Source organism: Siphateles boraxobius, unplaced genomic scaffold (assembly GCF_051911475.1).
Source record: "Siphateles boraxobius isolate OS27281-9 unplaced genomic scaffold, OSU_SipBor_1 6, whole genome shotgun sequence".
In the NCBI taxonomy this organism is placed as follows: domain Eukaryota; kingdom Metazoa; phylum Chordata; class Actinopteri; order Cypriniformes; family Leuciscidae; genus Siphateles; species Siphateles boraxobius.
The window spans coordinates 31,326,823-31,343,129 of record NW_027509186.1 but is presented as its reverse complement, the minus strand read 5'-3'; the positions used below and the strand labels follow the sequence as shown (position 1 = coordinate 31,343,129).

Genomic DNA, 16,307 nt, shown 5'->3' with positions numbered 1-16,307 from the left:
TCTCTCAACCGAGGTTGTTTAGACCATTCTAAGCTCCAGAGCTCCCGCTACGAGGAAACTATATTCACTATTTCGAGAGTTTTTCACTTCTTGGTGTTACCAGCGTCAGTGGGATCCGGTTAACTGTTCAGTAAACACAGTATTCGAGTTTCTGCAAGAACGCTTTGTATCAGGTCTATGTCCTTCCACGCTTAAGGTATAATATGTGTGGCGGCCATTGCGGCTTTCCACGCCCTGGTGGGTAGTACATTTTTGGGTCGAGACCCCCTGATCACTCGTTTCCTTCGTGGCACTTTGAGGCTGAGGCATGCAACTTGCACTAAGGTGCTGGCTTGGGACCTTGCAATAGTTCTAGAAGGCCTATCTGGGGCTCCCTTCGAGCCCTTAGATTTGGTCTCAGAGAAGTTCCTTTCTTTTAAGACTATTTTCTGCTAGCTATTTCGTCCCTATAAGAGTCAGACCTTCAGGCCCTTTCGGTCCCCACCTGCCTTGAGTGCACCGGGATGGCCAAGGCAATCTTACCCGAAACATGGATATGTTCCAAAGGTGCCTACCATTATTCCGAGGCCTATTGTGCTGCAGGTTTCTGTCCTCCCCCATTTTTCGGACCAGGAAAAGCTGAACCTCTTGTGCCAGTGCGAGCACTGGACACTTATGTTCATCGGACTTCTCTGTCGAGAAAATCCAACCTATTGAGCATATAGATAGTCGAGACTATTCTTCTTGCTTGTGAGTCTTCTGGCCAACCATTTGGTGGTCAGGGCTCATTCCACTAGGAGTATGGCTTCTAAGCGTATTATCTGGAGTTCTGTCCAAGACGTTTGTGATGCGGCGGGCTGGTCCTCACCGCTCACATTCATGAGGTTTTACAGCTTGGACCTGGATGCTGCCCCAGGTTCTCAGGTGCTTAGTGCTTAGTTACAACAGACTGACACTCAGGTACTTGGAATTCTGGCGCTTTGGGTATTCTCGTTCCCATGGCGTCGATGGACGCATCGTTGAGTTCCCTTCGTAAGGGAACGTCTCAGGTTACTATTGTAACCATAGTTCCCTGAGAACAGGGAACGAGACGATGCGTCACCCTGCCATACTTCCTGCATCCCTGTGATCGGCTTGCTTCGGCAATTTTCGAAGCTAATGCCGGTTTGCACCGGATGTGCTTTTATCATATCCTGGTCATGACGTCACCCGCCCGTGACGCTCATTCTTTCCATTGGACTAGTTGACATAGATGCTTCAGACGCAGTCACGCTGGGGGCGTTCCCATGGCGTCGATGGACGCATCGTCTCGTTCCCTGTTCTCAGGGAACTATGGTTACAATAGTAACCTGAGACGTTTAACTTCATTCATTAGGGTGCCAGATTTCTATAGAGCCTTCCAGGCGAAACCCCGGCTAAAACACACCGTAAACAGGCCTTAATATGTAGCGGAAAAACACCCAATCTGGCAACACCAGCCGCCAGCGTCGCAAGGCCGCATGCGTCATCAACACAAAATGCAGCAAGGAGGATCGTTTGATCATTTAAACGGGTTTTATGACAAGGTCGGTGAGGATGGGAAAAATCGTACATTTCTGTTCAAACTTTGCCCACCGATAAAATAATTGCTATTTCTAATTCATGGGTTGTGGCAATCATTTTGAAAAATAATAGCTCGCAGCAACATATGGAAAAAAAGAACTATGAATGAACAGTAAGTATGAACTGAACTGAACTAGTTCGTTTTAAAATTTGTGAACTGAACTTTAACTAGTTCATGTAGAAATTGAACTTTCCCAACACTGGTAGTGAGTCGTTTAAAACCCTTAAGCTGTATCAATATTTATTGATACAGCGCAGCGCTGCACACGGTGACTCCATGTTGCTTTGAGCACATCATTTTGCACCCGCGAATCCCGCGATGCGCATACACGCTGTGTGCGTGCTGTTTTTCATGTTATCATGGGTTTGCGCACTGAAATATTATTAAAAGCCAATATATTTTGTTATACCTAGCCTGCTCAATACATTTAAAATAAGCATAATTTAATTGTATATTATTTCTTTGTAGTGTAGGGTATTTATGCACTTCTGAATTCTTGACATTAATATATAAATATAAAATTGTGAAATGTATGATTGCCTGATTGAATTTTATAAGAGAACTAATAGTAATTTGTTTCTATTAACATATTTAGATTTTATAAAATTACTGTGCACATTTTTTCAAGAATTACTTTTTGCTGCTGATTTATACACTCATTAAGTTTATTAAAAATTCATAATACATTTATGTAATATTTAAAGGTGTTAACTGTAATCTTACACTGCAAAATAATAACTTAAAAAGGATTAAATTCATCACAATTATGTAAGTATCTTGAAATATGCCGCGGGGCGAGGGCCCTTATATATATATATCATATCTGTATAATATATATCATTATATATAATATAATATATATTAGTAGGGCCCTACCAATATCATTAGTAACATTAAATATAACACAATAAACCAAAGTATATCAGTAGGAGTTTCCTTAAGTTTTTCTGATAGTTTTCTACAGGCCGGTTTGCTACAACAGTAGAATAAAATTCTGAAATTATGGTTTATAGTTTTGGTGTGCCACCCCAAGATTTTAAGTGGCCCCATCTGGCCACCCCTATGAAAAATTTCTGGAGGCGCCACTGCTTCCACCACCACCCCACTTCCTTAAAATCGCAGCTGTCAAGTGTCACGCATTGAGCGTGACAGTCACTCATTTCGATCTTTTGTCACGCTCTCCCGCCACACATTGTATTTCTCACGCTGAAAAACTATTTGTAATGTATTTAATATGCCGCAGCGCCCAAAACTCTGGCCGCGCCGCTCTCACTGTGGAACAGGCATGAATTCAAGCGCGTCTCCTCTGGTGTTGTTCGTCTGGTGTTGTTAGCCAATCAGAAAATAGCACTATTGTATCTGGGTAACATTTAACGCAACAACCAATGAAACCCCTTAGTCTGGGGTGTTTTTTTGTCTCCCTGACTACGGAAGCTATCTTATCCTCCGTTTATCTTCATGAATCAGGTAATGATTATTTGTCTTGCCTCAAGCTATAATGCAAATCGATTTGTAAAATTTGCAGATTTATCTATGGTAGCTTGATATTATAATATTGACGATATATGGTTATTATCTACCACTCAAACATTGCATTGAAGTATCATATAGATTCAGTAAAACGGTAACCAATAGACTAGGCTACTATAATGACACTGGCTTGTAAACGTGATCATCGCGATCATTTGTCGTTAGAAAAAAAATAAAACCCATTAAATTATATTCATATGACATGCTGAAATATATGCCACTGTACCTGGGATGAATACATTTCACACGCGATGCAAGCAGAACACCTGCATGTGACCTCCTCCTACAGTGTTCAGGGCTATCATGGTTGTCAACAAATGCACGATGACAGAGTTTACGACAGTAGTAGAGGACAATACTGTTTCCCGACTGTAGGGGGACCCCGAGAGCAAAATTTATCTGGTGTTACTTTAAACAGTATTATTTAAGTATTATTTAAAGCATGGATTAATATTTTGAATTAACTTTTATTTTAAAAAATGTTTTGTTTTCATTTAATTTTTAGTTAAAGTTTTTGTAATTTAATGTGCTTTTGAGATTTGTTAGGCTATAGGTTTTTTTGTTACACTTTATTTGGTAACACTTTATTTTACAGTGTCCTTGTTACATATGTTACATGTACTTACCATAGTAATAACAGTAAATTATGCATAATTGCAAAAAACCAACCAAATCCTAGTCCTACCCTAACCCTAAACTAAGTATATGTAATTGCTTAATATTACTCTTAAATATATAATTAGACTGTAACAATGACACCTTAAAATAAATGGTAAACCTCTATTTTACAGTATGTATAATTACAGTAAGAAAGTACTGGGTGATATATGATAACTACAGGGGTTAAGGTTAGTGGTAGGATCAGGGTTAGTATCTAGTTTTTGTAATTTTTATAATAGTACATAGTATGTACACGCGTAACAGAACTGTAAAATTAGGGGGCAACCTTGATTTTAAAAAAAGACCATTATTAATTTCTGGTTAATGCTAGTTAGTGCTTGTCAGAGCAGTTTACACGTTGTACATGTTAGGACTAACACTAGATGGCAGACTAGTGACAGATTTCATGTGGCATTAGAACGCACCAGGATCCTGGGTCTCAGATTCCTTCAGAAAATATAAAAAGCTAGAAAAAAAAGAGTTTTGTTGTAGAGTTAATAATAAGGCTGTTTAAAGCCTGTATATATACATTAGCATTTCAGCATTCAGTAAAGGCATGTAGAGTTACATAAAGCATATTATTGTTTTTTAAATAGATGTTTTAAACAGTAAAATCTTAAATATTACTGTCTCATAAGTTGGTTTAAGTTCAACATCCCAAATATATTTATAAAATAGTTAAAAATAAGTAACTCTTTGAGACAATATACCTTCATAAAGCCATATGATTTTCAGACCCATGTTGAACGGGCCAAATTCTCCATCCACTCTCCTCCTCTGTGTCCTTTAAGTCTATGCATTTCAGATTTATTCATACATTTCCAATATATTTATGCATGAGTTCTCTCCACTCACCCCTCCCTTCCTGCACACCCCATCCCATTACTGTAATCCATCACCCCAGCATCATCCGCCATGCAAGCAGCCCCTGAGTTGCCATGGCAACCACCTCAGGCCCCAGCTCTTTGCAGCCGTACTCTTATTGGAAGGAAGGCTCAGGCAGTCTGAGGATGTCTGGTGGATGTGGTAATTGGCTTGGAGTCTCCGATCACCCCCACTCCCCCCCACCCCACAAACACACACACATGCACACACACACACACAAACTCAAACACATATGCACGAATAATAGAGCGTAACGCACAGATATTTCTTTTATTTATGGCATGAATTCTGATCTTGGTGCAAACGGGTTTAAATTTTGTGGTTTGGAAAGACATATTGGGATTCAGATTGTGTTAACCAAAGGAAAATTCTTTTTTTTAAATGCGGATCAAGATACAGTGCTAAAATAAATCATTAAAATGGAATAAAAATAGTGTGTCGCAAATAGGCAGTTTACTGGTTAGTTAATTGTGTTTCTCCAAAACAGGCTGGCAGAAGGTGCAAATATCTGTTTTATAATGCACTCTTCCAATTAAAAGCACTGCTTTACAGTATACAGCATGTGTGCTTGATTGCATGTTATTTATTAAGATGTAATGTTCTAGTTGGAGGAGAGAGAAAAAACCTTATTTTATCTCACAAACAGCTACAGACAGTTGTTTTCCTTGCACCAGAGCAGGAAGCATCTATTGACAAAGTTAGTTAATATTAAAAGTGTCATATACACTTTTTCCAGCCAGTCTGCTTAGACATTCATAATGTAGTTTTTCATGACCATTTTCACAGTTTATATGAATTTAAAGTCACCATGAAATCAAAATGGACAATTGCTGCATTTACTGTATTATAAATGTGACTCTGGACCACAAAACCAGTCGCAAGTCGCACGGGTATAATTGTGGCAATAGCCAACAATGCATTGTATGGGTCAAAAATCGATTTTTCTTTTATGTCAAAAATCATTAGGATATAATGTTCCATGAAGATATTTTGTAAATTTCCTACTGTATTTAAATATGAAGACTTCAGATGCAAAAGCCTCTAAGTCCGTCTAAATTTTTATCAGGCTCCTATGTATAGGTTTCTACCCAAGTACCGGCATTTCTGAATGGGCTGAGGCTGGGATTTAGTGAGTTTGAAGTGAAAGTATTTGATGAGCATATACTATGTGTGGAGAGCATTCACTCAATAGCCTACTATTATCTCATTTTTGACAGAGGTGGCTTTTAGAGGCTTTTGCATCGAAGGTCTTCATATATATATATATATATATATATATATATATATATATATATATATAAATTGTGAGTGGATGCAGCAAAATAGCGAATATAAATGGACAACTTTAAAGGTGATTTTACCAATGTTTAGATTTTTTTGCAACCTCAGATTCCAGATTTTCAAATTGTTGATTCTCGGCCAAACATGGTCCTATCCTAACAAACCATACATCATTGGAAAGTTTATTTATTCAGCTTTCATATGATGTATACATCTCAAATTTAAAAAAATTACACTTGTGAATGGTTTTATGGTGCATGGTCACAAATGATTTTTCCACACTCTTCTCTTCTCTTGTGTTTACTGGCATGTGGGCGGGACAACCTGTCACTCACATGAGATCGTCCAATACCAAACCACAACCATCTCAAACCAAACTCAAGTCCCACCCTACATTTTTTTTTTCTTGTTCAAAAGTCATTTCACTCATATGTATCTCACAATTGGGAACAAAAGACTATCATAACATCTGTTTCATTCCTACTTTAAAGGAATAGTTCACCCAAAAATGAATATTCTCTCATAATTTACTCACTCTCAAGCCATCCTAGGTGTAAATGATTTTCCGAACATGATCTGCATTATATTAAATAATATCCTGGCTCTTCCCAGCTTTGTAATGACATTGAATGGTACCTTAATTTTTGAAGCTCCAAAAAGCACATCCATCCATCATAAAAGTAATCCATACGACTCCAGTGGGTTAATAAATGCCTTCTAAAGCGAAGCAATGGGTTTTTGTAAGAAAAATATTCATATTTAACGGCGGTACGTGCGTTCACAAGAGAGTTGAATTCCATGGAGTCATATGTGTTACTTTTTTGATGGACGGATTTTCGGAGCTCCAAAAACTCGGGCACTATTCAATGCCATTATTACAAAGCTGGGAAAAGCCAGGATATTATTTAAATTATTGGGTAAACTATTCCTTTAAATTCTGTATTTCAGCGCTGCTCCGCTGGAAACATCACAGAAGACAAAATCGGATAATGGTACAATTTTTTTTTATTTACTGCTTGTCAAAATGGACAGAAATAAAAGAAAGCACATTCTTAAAAGTGGATCACTGAGCAGCAGTGATCAGAGATGCTCAGTTCCATGAGGAGCACCCATTTCAAGTTCAATGAAAACAAATGTACAACTCAGTCCTGAGTCAGAACACGCTTCTTTTCTCCATACGTCTGTTTTATTTTTCTATGGACAGTTACAAGAAAGTAAAACACTCACGCATCCTCTCACACAAGAGTATTTGTGTGTGGGTGTTTGAGGGGAATAAAAAAAAACTGCAAGCAAAGATCACAGCACAACAATATACAGGTAGAGAAGACCCTGTTAAATTAGCGAGACAGATTAAAGACAAATTGAGCACAGATCTCAACCCAAGCAGGACAAAGGACACAGTGGTCCGCGTTGAAATGTTGCTGCTCACCATTTTAACAATCCGGTTAAGCCTTTTGTACCCCTTAACCATTCTCCCATATAATGCCACTCATACTCTTACATTACTAAGAATACAATCACATCATTATGACTCCGCCCCTTGTCGATAAAGGCCTGTGAACTAACAAAATATTTCTATACAAACCAATCACAGCCCCTCTTTCAAACTTTGGGGCCATGAAAACAGCTTGAAAATCGTTTGTAGTTCTAGAAAATACTACAGAACCGAAGGTTAGTTTCTATCCAACAATCTCACCAAGGCAGACAAAATCAGAATATATTTCCCCCCTCTTAATACTGTTAAAAGTGAATTGTGTCATTTCACTACTGAAAACATTATAAAAAGGTTTTCAGAACACTCCTACCAGCCTTTCCATCTGCTATTGGTCACACAGACAGATAGCTCCACCTCCAAACGCTTGCTATTGGTTGAGCCAGTGTTGCTATGCCAGGCCGCTCAAACAAACAATGTTTTGAAAACACCACAAAGCCACAGTGTTTTGGCTTCAGGAACTGAGAGGGAAAGAATCAACACATTCCATGTGTAATTATTGTGTGTTATCAATATCAGAACATGCAAAATGCGTCTATAATTTTATCTCTGGTGTAATTGCTTTAATTAAAATCCTCTAACAGTGCCCTCGTCCAAAAAAATCACACAGACTGTGCAAAATAGTCATAGGTAAGTAAAAAAAAAGAAGAAGAAAAAAGAACAACAAGGGGTTGGCTGAAGTTGATATATCCAAATGTGAAATCTAGACTATTTCTACTAAAGACTAAACATTTCTACAACTCTTTTAAAAAGAATTGAAAAGATTTACATATATGGAGTCAGAGTTACCAGTGGTGTAGTGCTCATTAAAACCATACATTGGAAAATTATACAAAAATAGAAATAACCCAATAACATGGATTCATATTTCACTGACAGCGTAGAAAAGGCTGTTTTCACATTTCGATGAATTACAGCACATAAGACATTTTCACTTGAGTCTATAACATGGACTGATTCTGGAAAGACAGAGCACTTATATATTTACAGCAAACGTCTCGCAACTTAAAGCTCAAGGACTCGGAGTGGAGAAAATGGCAGGCAGTCTTTTCAGTTAGGCCACGGATAAGAGGGGACTTTGGGTTCAAAACAGTCACCTCAGCACAATCGCACACACGCACACATGCTGCCGTCCTCTGGATTTAGCTTGACATTTTTTCTTCTTTTAAGCAGGCTGCAGTAGCAAGTCTCAGAACACAAAGCAGACTTACAGATAGTAAAGAGCTCATTCTACAAAAGAGGCGCACAATTTTTCTTGTCACAAAAAAGAAAAATGCCCCTCCAAAGAGACTGGGGGGATGGAAAGGAGTCTCCAAAGCTGGTCTTCAGTTTGTCCAGGAAATCAAAATGGAGAGTTTGCAGTGGCACCTGAAAACGTCAGAATTTCACAAACTCCTCCCCCTTTTTAAAACACCCCACCCACTGTAGTCTCCGCCCATTTCCTCACTCTGTTGTTTACAAATTCGAAGTTCCACGAGAGTTTTAAAAGCGCACATACATACCGACGCAACTTCCCCAGAAAGGGTCACAAACACAAAAACATTATTGCAGAATAAGTGTGCTTTCTTCGATTTTTTGTCCTTAAATTATTTAAAAACGATACTATTACAACATGCAAGCAAGTCATCATAAAAAAGAAAACAATCAACCGTTTAACGCCCTGTTTTTAAAACAAGGACAGACGTTGCTCGATAAATATACACTCTTATAAACGCACCCTGGCTGAGAGGGAATTTCATGTTGGCTTGTTGAGAATAGGAAGAGGAGGTGGGGATCATGTTGGAAGTACGGAATTAATCAACTGATTTTTGAAATCTACTTTTCTTTCTTTTCTTTTTTCACACAGAGCAAGTTTGACTCTGGTTGAAAAACATGCACCTCGGACTTTCTTAATAAAGGCATCTTTCTATGCATGAAAACTGTTTGCAGCATTACGACTTCCCTTGGGCAAAAGACTTGATATTCCAGAATTTTCCAGATTCAAAACAAGTTCAGCAGCATTTGTGGTATAAGGTTGATTGCCACAACAACAACAAAAATCTACTTGTCCCTTGTTTTCTTAAAAAAAAAGAAAAAAAAGAAAAAATTACGGTAACGGCGAAGCACTTACAATGGAAGTGAAAGGGGCCAATTTTAGATGATTTAAAAGCAGAAATGTGAAGTTTATTATTTTATAAAAGCACTTACATTAACTTTCTGTAAAAACTTGTGTTGTTCACATATTTTTTTATGGTTGTTTTATTGTTTTTGGCTTAACATTGTCATGGCAACAAAGTTACTAAATTGGACAACTTTACACAGAAAAGGTCAGTAAGTGGGTTTTTTTCACACTAAAATCATGTTAACACTCATATTTTTTGCATCTTGTGGCTATTTTTTTTAAAAATAATGAGTAATATAGTGTTTACAGATTGGCCACATTCATTTCCACTGTAAGTGTGAGGAATAGATTTTTCAATCCTGCTCCTGCAAAAAAAATCTTTGTCCTGCTAACACCGGCAACTTTCACGTTTTGTCCCGCACCCCTCGCAAAAGCCTGCAGGAGGAGGTCTAGACAGATTTGTCAGTCTCAGTCCAGTGTCATAGGCATTTTATTTTCCAATTCCCACCAATTCTCTGCTTCAGATCTCAGGTGCCAGACTTGTGCAAGTTGCATGTTGGCATTTGTCACAGCAGGCAAAAGGAATTTGCTCTACGCTGTTTCATTTGTTCATTGTCGAATACAATCAAAAAATATATGAGAATATCCAACTCTGCATCTATAAATTATAGATTTTTTTTTGCGCAATAGACGAATAAAACAAATAACATTCTGTAACTTAAAAACATAAATTTGAGTAACTATCACTTTTAAGTCTCTTTGCGTTAGATCCCGTGGATCCCGCAATTGACTACTTCATTGTAACCCTTTAAAAAAAATTAAAAATAAAGTATATGGTTTGTGGTTATCAACTTTATTCTACAAGTGCTTGTATTGAACCCGCAATATTCCTTTCAACACAGACTATCTTCAACACAGACTACTATTCATGATAAATCATCTTTTTTTGTAATGCGTTGCAAGAACCAAAAGTTGTATCCTCAAGGGATATTAATTATTGAAGAATTCATTCATCTCTACAACAGAAGTCTAATTACAGCTAGAATAAGGCCAAATTTAATGACTAAACATGATCTCATTATGCGCTGGTGTCTGCTCCTAAAGAATAAACCGCAAAAAAAAATCAATGGCATGTTGATACCATCTCTCACCAGAGCTAAACAAACCAAAAGCTGCGGTGAGATCAAGTGGCACTCGTCCCATCTGCAGTTGGTGCGTCATCTAATGATGTCACAGAGACTCCTCCCACTGACATGCCCCCCTCAGATTCGTGCAAAATGGCTCCTCAGCGACAAATCGTTTGGCACTACTTGTCTAGCCACCATAAGATGGAGTCAGACAAGAAGAAGACCTCTCTGATCATTGAAGGAAAGAACTCTTTGGAGGGACTGACAAGGAAAGGTCTGCTTGAGTCCCAATTGACATACAAAAATGTTAGTCGCTTCCCTATGCTTCCCTTGCTGTCACCATTCAGGCAATGGGCAGATGAAAGTTTTTCTCTTCTGGTGGATGTTGGGGGAGTCTCTTTGGATCTGTGATGATGGGATAGAGTAGGATGAGACTGCTAGGGTGAAGTAGGGCACGGAGATTAGGTTAGTGTGATGTAGGCGGACGCTTTTTCCTTTAGCTGGCGCAGACACAGATGGCAACTCCAGCTCCCTGCAAAGGAAGAGACATAAATGTTGTTTTAAACTGAAGCGTGTAATATTTGGCCAAAGTTAGACATAGCACTTTTAAGTAGCTGTTCTTGTACACTGCAAAAATTTATTGATTATCAGTATTTTTTCACCTTATTTTTCCAGAGAGTAGATTATCGTCACTGTCAGACAGAAACCTTGTATCTCCATATTTCATTACTTGATTTTTTTTTTTTTTTTTTTTTTTTGCATAAATCATTAGCATTGGTCACAGTTTACGGATGTCTGTGGGTTTTGTAAATATTTAACTTATGAAAAGTATTTTAAAAATCTTGTGACTAAACCTTGTAACTTCATTGGATCCTCAAACTGTCAGTAAAGCCTCATAACTACAGATCGCCTCTATCATGAATGAAGTGCCAATGAGAGTTTGGACTGTCTCTGCTTGTTTGCAATGCAGCAGGGAAGAGTGTCTTAGTCTTATATTGCATTTGTTCTCAATTCATAGCTAATAAAGTCTTAAATAGCCTGTGCGAAGCACTTGATCTTTAAAAAATGAGATTTTGGCCAGATGACAGAAGAAAATTTGACCTTGATTTTGGTCAATGTTAATAATATAATGACACAAGTGTCTGACCATATGTAAAGCCACAATATCAGCTTTGGCAACACAGTGTTTAATTATTTAAAAAGCACAGTGTTTTTACATTTCCTGAAAAGTAGCATTTGTGAAAAATACGAGGTTTCCACCCAACAAATGTGTGTAACAAAAACTGCAAGAGTAAAGTGCTTAAAACTAGAAAAAACAATCTGACCAGAAATATACATACTTAATATTAATATTTGGAAAAAGTTTGAAATAGTACTTTTAAGTATCAGTTTTAAGTTAAATTAAATGTATTATTAATTAAAATAAAAATACTTATATATTTTTTTATTATATATGTGTATGCTTAATATATACTTTAATATATCTTATAAATTATATACTTATATATTTATAAAATAAAAATAAAAAATGCAATAATATTTTTTCTTCTAAAGTAAATATCTCTTGCTTTAAGGATGTTTAGATTTTTACTGAACAATAATACAAAAATACTGATTAAGAATACGATTTCTTTTTTTGCAGTGCACTTAAAACACCTAAATGTAAAACACATAGCACATACCCTCCGGAGGCTCCGACATTGGGGGACTTAGACAATACATATGATACCCTCTGTCACAATCATCACAGAATAAAAGCTGATCCTGTAAAAATAATGCAAGTTGATCCTTGTATGCACATGTCCCCAAACACTAGCGCTGGGGGCTTGGATTAAACAGTTCTCAAACACAACAGAGATTGAACTGGAAAAAAAAGTTGCTTGGTTCAGTTGACTTACATCGTTCTCTGATGTCCCGCACAGGCTGCATGATTTGCACTCGATGCACTGCCAGCGGTAGGTCCTCACTGCCGCCGTCATGTTGACGGTGAACTGCAGGCACGACGGATGACCTGCAACAACCCGAAAAGAAAGAAATATGTTGAGAAATTAATAAATCCCATTTACGAGCTGAGCTTACATGGGTTAGGTCGCACCTGATCGGCCGCAGTCCGCACAGGAAATTAGATCTTCAGGACAGCCTGTTTTCTTGGAGCCTCCTAGACAGAAGTCACAGTAGCCGTTTGGGATGACAGAACCATCAGCTGCTTTTTTGGCTGCAAAGAGAAGAGAAAAGTGCAAAAATTTAAACGAAACAAAAGAAATGAAGAAATATGTTACTATTAATTAATGCATTAGGTATTATGGACTAACAATGAATTTTGTTTGGCATGGAAATGGATATGACAGTGTTGATATGTTTGGTCTCAGAGGAATAGATCTGCTATGCTGCAGCTGTTGGTTATTGCTGCTGCTGCAGAGCAAGTACGAGACTTGCGACCGCCAATACACAAACGACACACTGCTGTGAGCAAGACATGCTGCTGCTGTACAATAGCATACATGAATTACCCAAGCAGATCTATACAGGTGCAGCTGGGGAAGGTGGAGGGTTTTTGAAAGCGTGCTGCAAATTGCTACGTATACACTGACCAAGTATTTAAATGTTGAGCAGCAAGCTCATTGGCTGCTGATACAGCAGGAACCAATCAGATGCATTCTATAGAGAATGATGTGATTGCAAGCAAATTGAGTTAAGGACCTATTAGTCTGGTGCGATATCTAGAGTTTCATGACAGAACTTTGTATTAGAGAATGCATACATTAACATCAACCTACACAACCATTCAAACATTTGGGATCAGTAAGATTTTAAAAAAAACATTTAAATGAATACTTTTATTCAGAAAACATTCGTTAAATTGATCAAAAGTGACTGTAAAGACAAAATTACAAAAAGACAAAAGACAAAAAAAAATTAACTTTGTATCTATCAAAGAATTCTGAAAGAATTTATCATGGTTTCCACAAAATATTAAGCAGCACAACTGTTTCTTGAGCAGCGAATCAGCATATTAGAATGATTTCTGAAGGATCATGTGACACTGAAAACTGGAGTAATGATGTCGTCACAAGAATAAATTACATTTAAAATATATTCAAATAGAAAGCAGTTAATTATTTTTTAAGAATATTACTGTTTTGCTGTATTTCAAATAAACACAGCCTTGGTGAGCAGAAGAGACTTCCTTTAAAAAAAAAAACATTATTTTCTAAATGTTTTTTTTTTTTACTTTACACAATTATTTTAAACTTTGCTGTTAGTAGGTTAATAAATACTGTAAAATATTGTTCATTGTTAGGACGAATTGAACATTATTGTAAAGTGGTACAAGAAAGAAAAAGTGCAACATTATTAAATGTTTTGAAGAAAAATCACATTGGAAGATGTTGTGGATGGTCACTGAGCAGCTCATTGTTACATGGTTGCTAGGGTGTTCTTTGTGGTTTCTAAAGAGCCTTTTAAAGTATAATCAAAGTATACTCTTTTAAAGATGTGTTTGGTACATGCGCACTAACTAGTGGACTCTTAAGTGCTCAAATCACTCGCATATGTGGCGTGAGCGTGAACACAAAAATTGGGCAGCACGCGGACGGTGTGCGTAAATGTCCTTCTGATGACGAAAAATACCTCGCGCGGACACTGTGTGGATGGCCAAAGTATACTTTGGGCTTAGGCTGTTGCCACCCCAAGTCACTATGATATTCTGTTTCTGTCTCTAGTGTGTTTTCTGTCCATATGTTTCCTTTCACAGTGGTATACGGGCCTGCTGAAGCCTGCAGTCTGAGCGGAGGGAGGGGGACACGCTCTCCACTGGGAGAACTGGAGGTCTGTTAAATATTGTCACAGGAAGAGAGGAAACTGCTGCGGAGAGAAACAAATACACAGCAGGAGACTGGTGTATATAATTAACAAGGAAGACAAGGATGTCTCTGTGTAGATCAGTTTAAATTCATGGCTGAACAGGTCTGTCTTTCAGTGGGTTGAATTAAATGCAACACAGTGCGACTAGTGATGGGTTGAGCACATATATAGTGGAAATAAGGATATGTGCTACTGTAAATCGCACGCACACACACACACACTGATGATGAGCGGTGTGTGCAGCTCTGTGGGGTGATTTGGAGAGATCTGGCCCTCTCCAGCGAGGTCATTAATCCACTCCATCCTCCAGAGATCCTATCAGTGGGGGAGGGAGCATGAGCGAGCAGGGGGAATATGTGCTGTTTTATTCCCTAATCTCCAGAGAGAAGAGAGAGAGAGACAGAGAGAGAGAGAGAGAGAGAGAGAGAGAGAGAGAGAGAGAGAGAGAGAGAGAGAGAGAGAGAGAGAGAGAGAGAAGGAAAGAGAATGGACCAGGATAAGACAAGAGACAGAGGACTTATTAAAAAAAAAACATTGTAGATGAAAAAGTGTTCGCAACAAACTCTATAGAGCACACATTACACATGCAAAGTTGAGCGGGGAAGACAAAAACAACCCGGCAGGAACTGCATTAAGTGGTTTGTAAATCAAGATTCAGGCACACACTAGAGCATGTAGTCTGTGAGAGGCTGCATTGTGTTGTGTGCAGCTGCAGCAGTGGATACCAGCAGCATTAGAGGCAGGACTGAACAAAGTGTGCTCTGGAGCTGTCCGTGGTGCTCACAGGGAAACTCGGTTTACGGCACAGTGTGAAAAAGAAATCTGGAGGTACTGAGACCATCTGCAGGCCTCTATTTCACTATTAGGAAGTTATGAAAACATCTCACTAATGGACAGGACAATGCACAGTTATACAAACAAATACAAACAATACATTCTATCTTTATTTTCAAATTTTACAAATAAATCTTATTTGCATTTGTACAAAATACATGTGAATGCAATTTTTCTTTTTTCTTTTAGAGACATCTACAAAAAATGGCAAAATTTTGCTTCAAATGTTCTTTTAAGCATTAAAATCTTGGAAGCATTCCACTTAAATAACAATTAAATTAATTTGTCCAAAATTATAATAATTATCATTATTATTAGGGATGCACCGATACCAATTTTTAAGGGTCGAGTACGAGTACCGATATTTTTTTCCTGGTACTCGCCGATACCGATACCGATGCCTGTTGTACTGGTGGGTTTTCTCGTTTTATGTGGCAATTTTCTAAGAACAACACAATGAGACTAATGAACAAATCAGCATCTTTATTTTCAACAACTTAAATAAACTTAAAAAAATAAATCATTCTTATTGTGCTTATCACAAATTTTCAAAGCCCAAATTTCACAGTGTCCAATAACCTCCAAAGGGCAAAACCAAGGACATAATGAATGTAATTTTTACCTGCCTGTCACAAAGTTGTCAAAGTTCTAAAGAAATCACAGACAACAAGACAATCAAATTTGTCATAAAGTGCCAAAGAAATCACAGAACAAATGTTTAACATAACACTGAGTAACAATGTAATCACAGCCGAAAGTGTAAAGTGAAATATTAGAGTGTACTATTAAATCTAGCAACACTATAACTGCAGGAAGAGTGCTCATAAAAATTAAGAAATATAAGCTAAGGATATACGTGAGGTATCGGTCTTTGGTATCGGGGTATTTTTACGAGTACGAGTACAAGTACATGAGCTTGGTATCGGGCCCGATACCGATACTGGTATCGGT

General features: G+C 37.7%; 1 protein-coding gene across 1 annotated transcript in view; it reads right to left on the bottom strand.

Annotated features, from left to right (window-relative positions):
- Positions 1–6,928: 6,928 nt before the first annotated feature.
- The window catches only part of dpf1 (double PHD fingers 1), a 58,843-nt gene continuing 49,464 nt past the window's right edge, over positions 6,929–16,307 (bottom strand). The window contains exons 9-12 of the mRNA XM_077208936.1: positions 12,754–12,873; positions 12,557–12,669; positions 12,341–12,422; positions 6,929–11,190 (exon numbers count right to left, since the gene is read on the bottom strand). Coding sequence (XP_077065051.1) covers positions 11,120–11,190; positions 12,341–12,422; positions 12,557–12,669; positions 12,754–12,873 — 386 coding nt within the window. The 3' untranslated portion in view covers positions 6,929–11,119. The remainder of the gene's footprint in view (positions 11,191–12,340; positions 12,423–12,556; positions 12,670–12,753; positions 12,874–16,307) is intronic.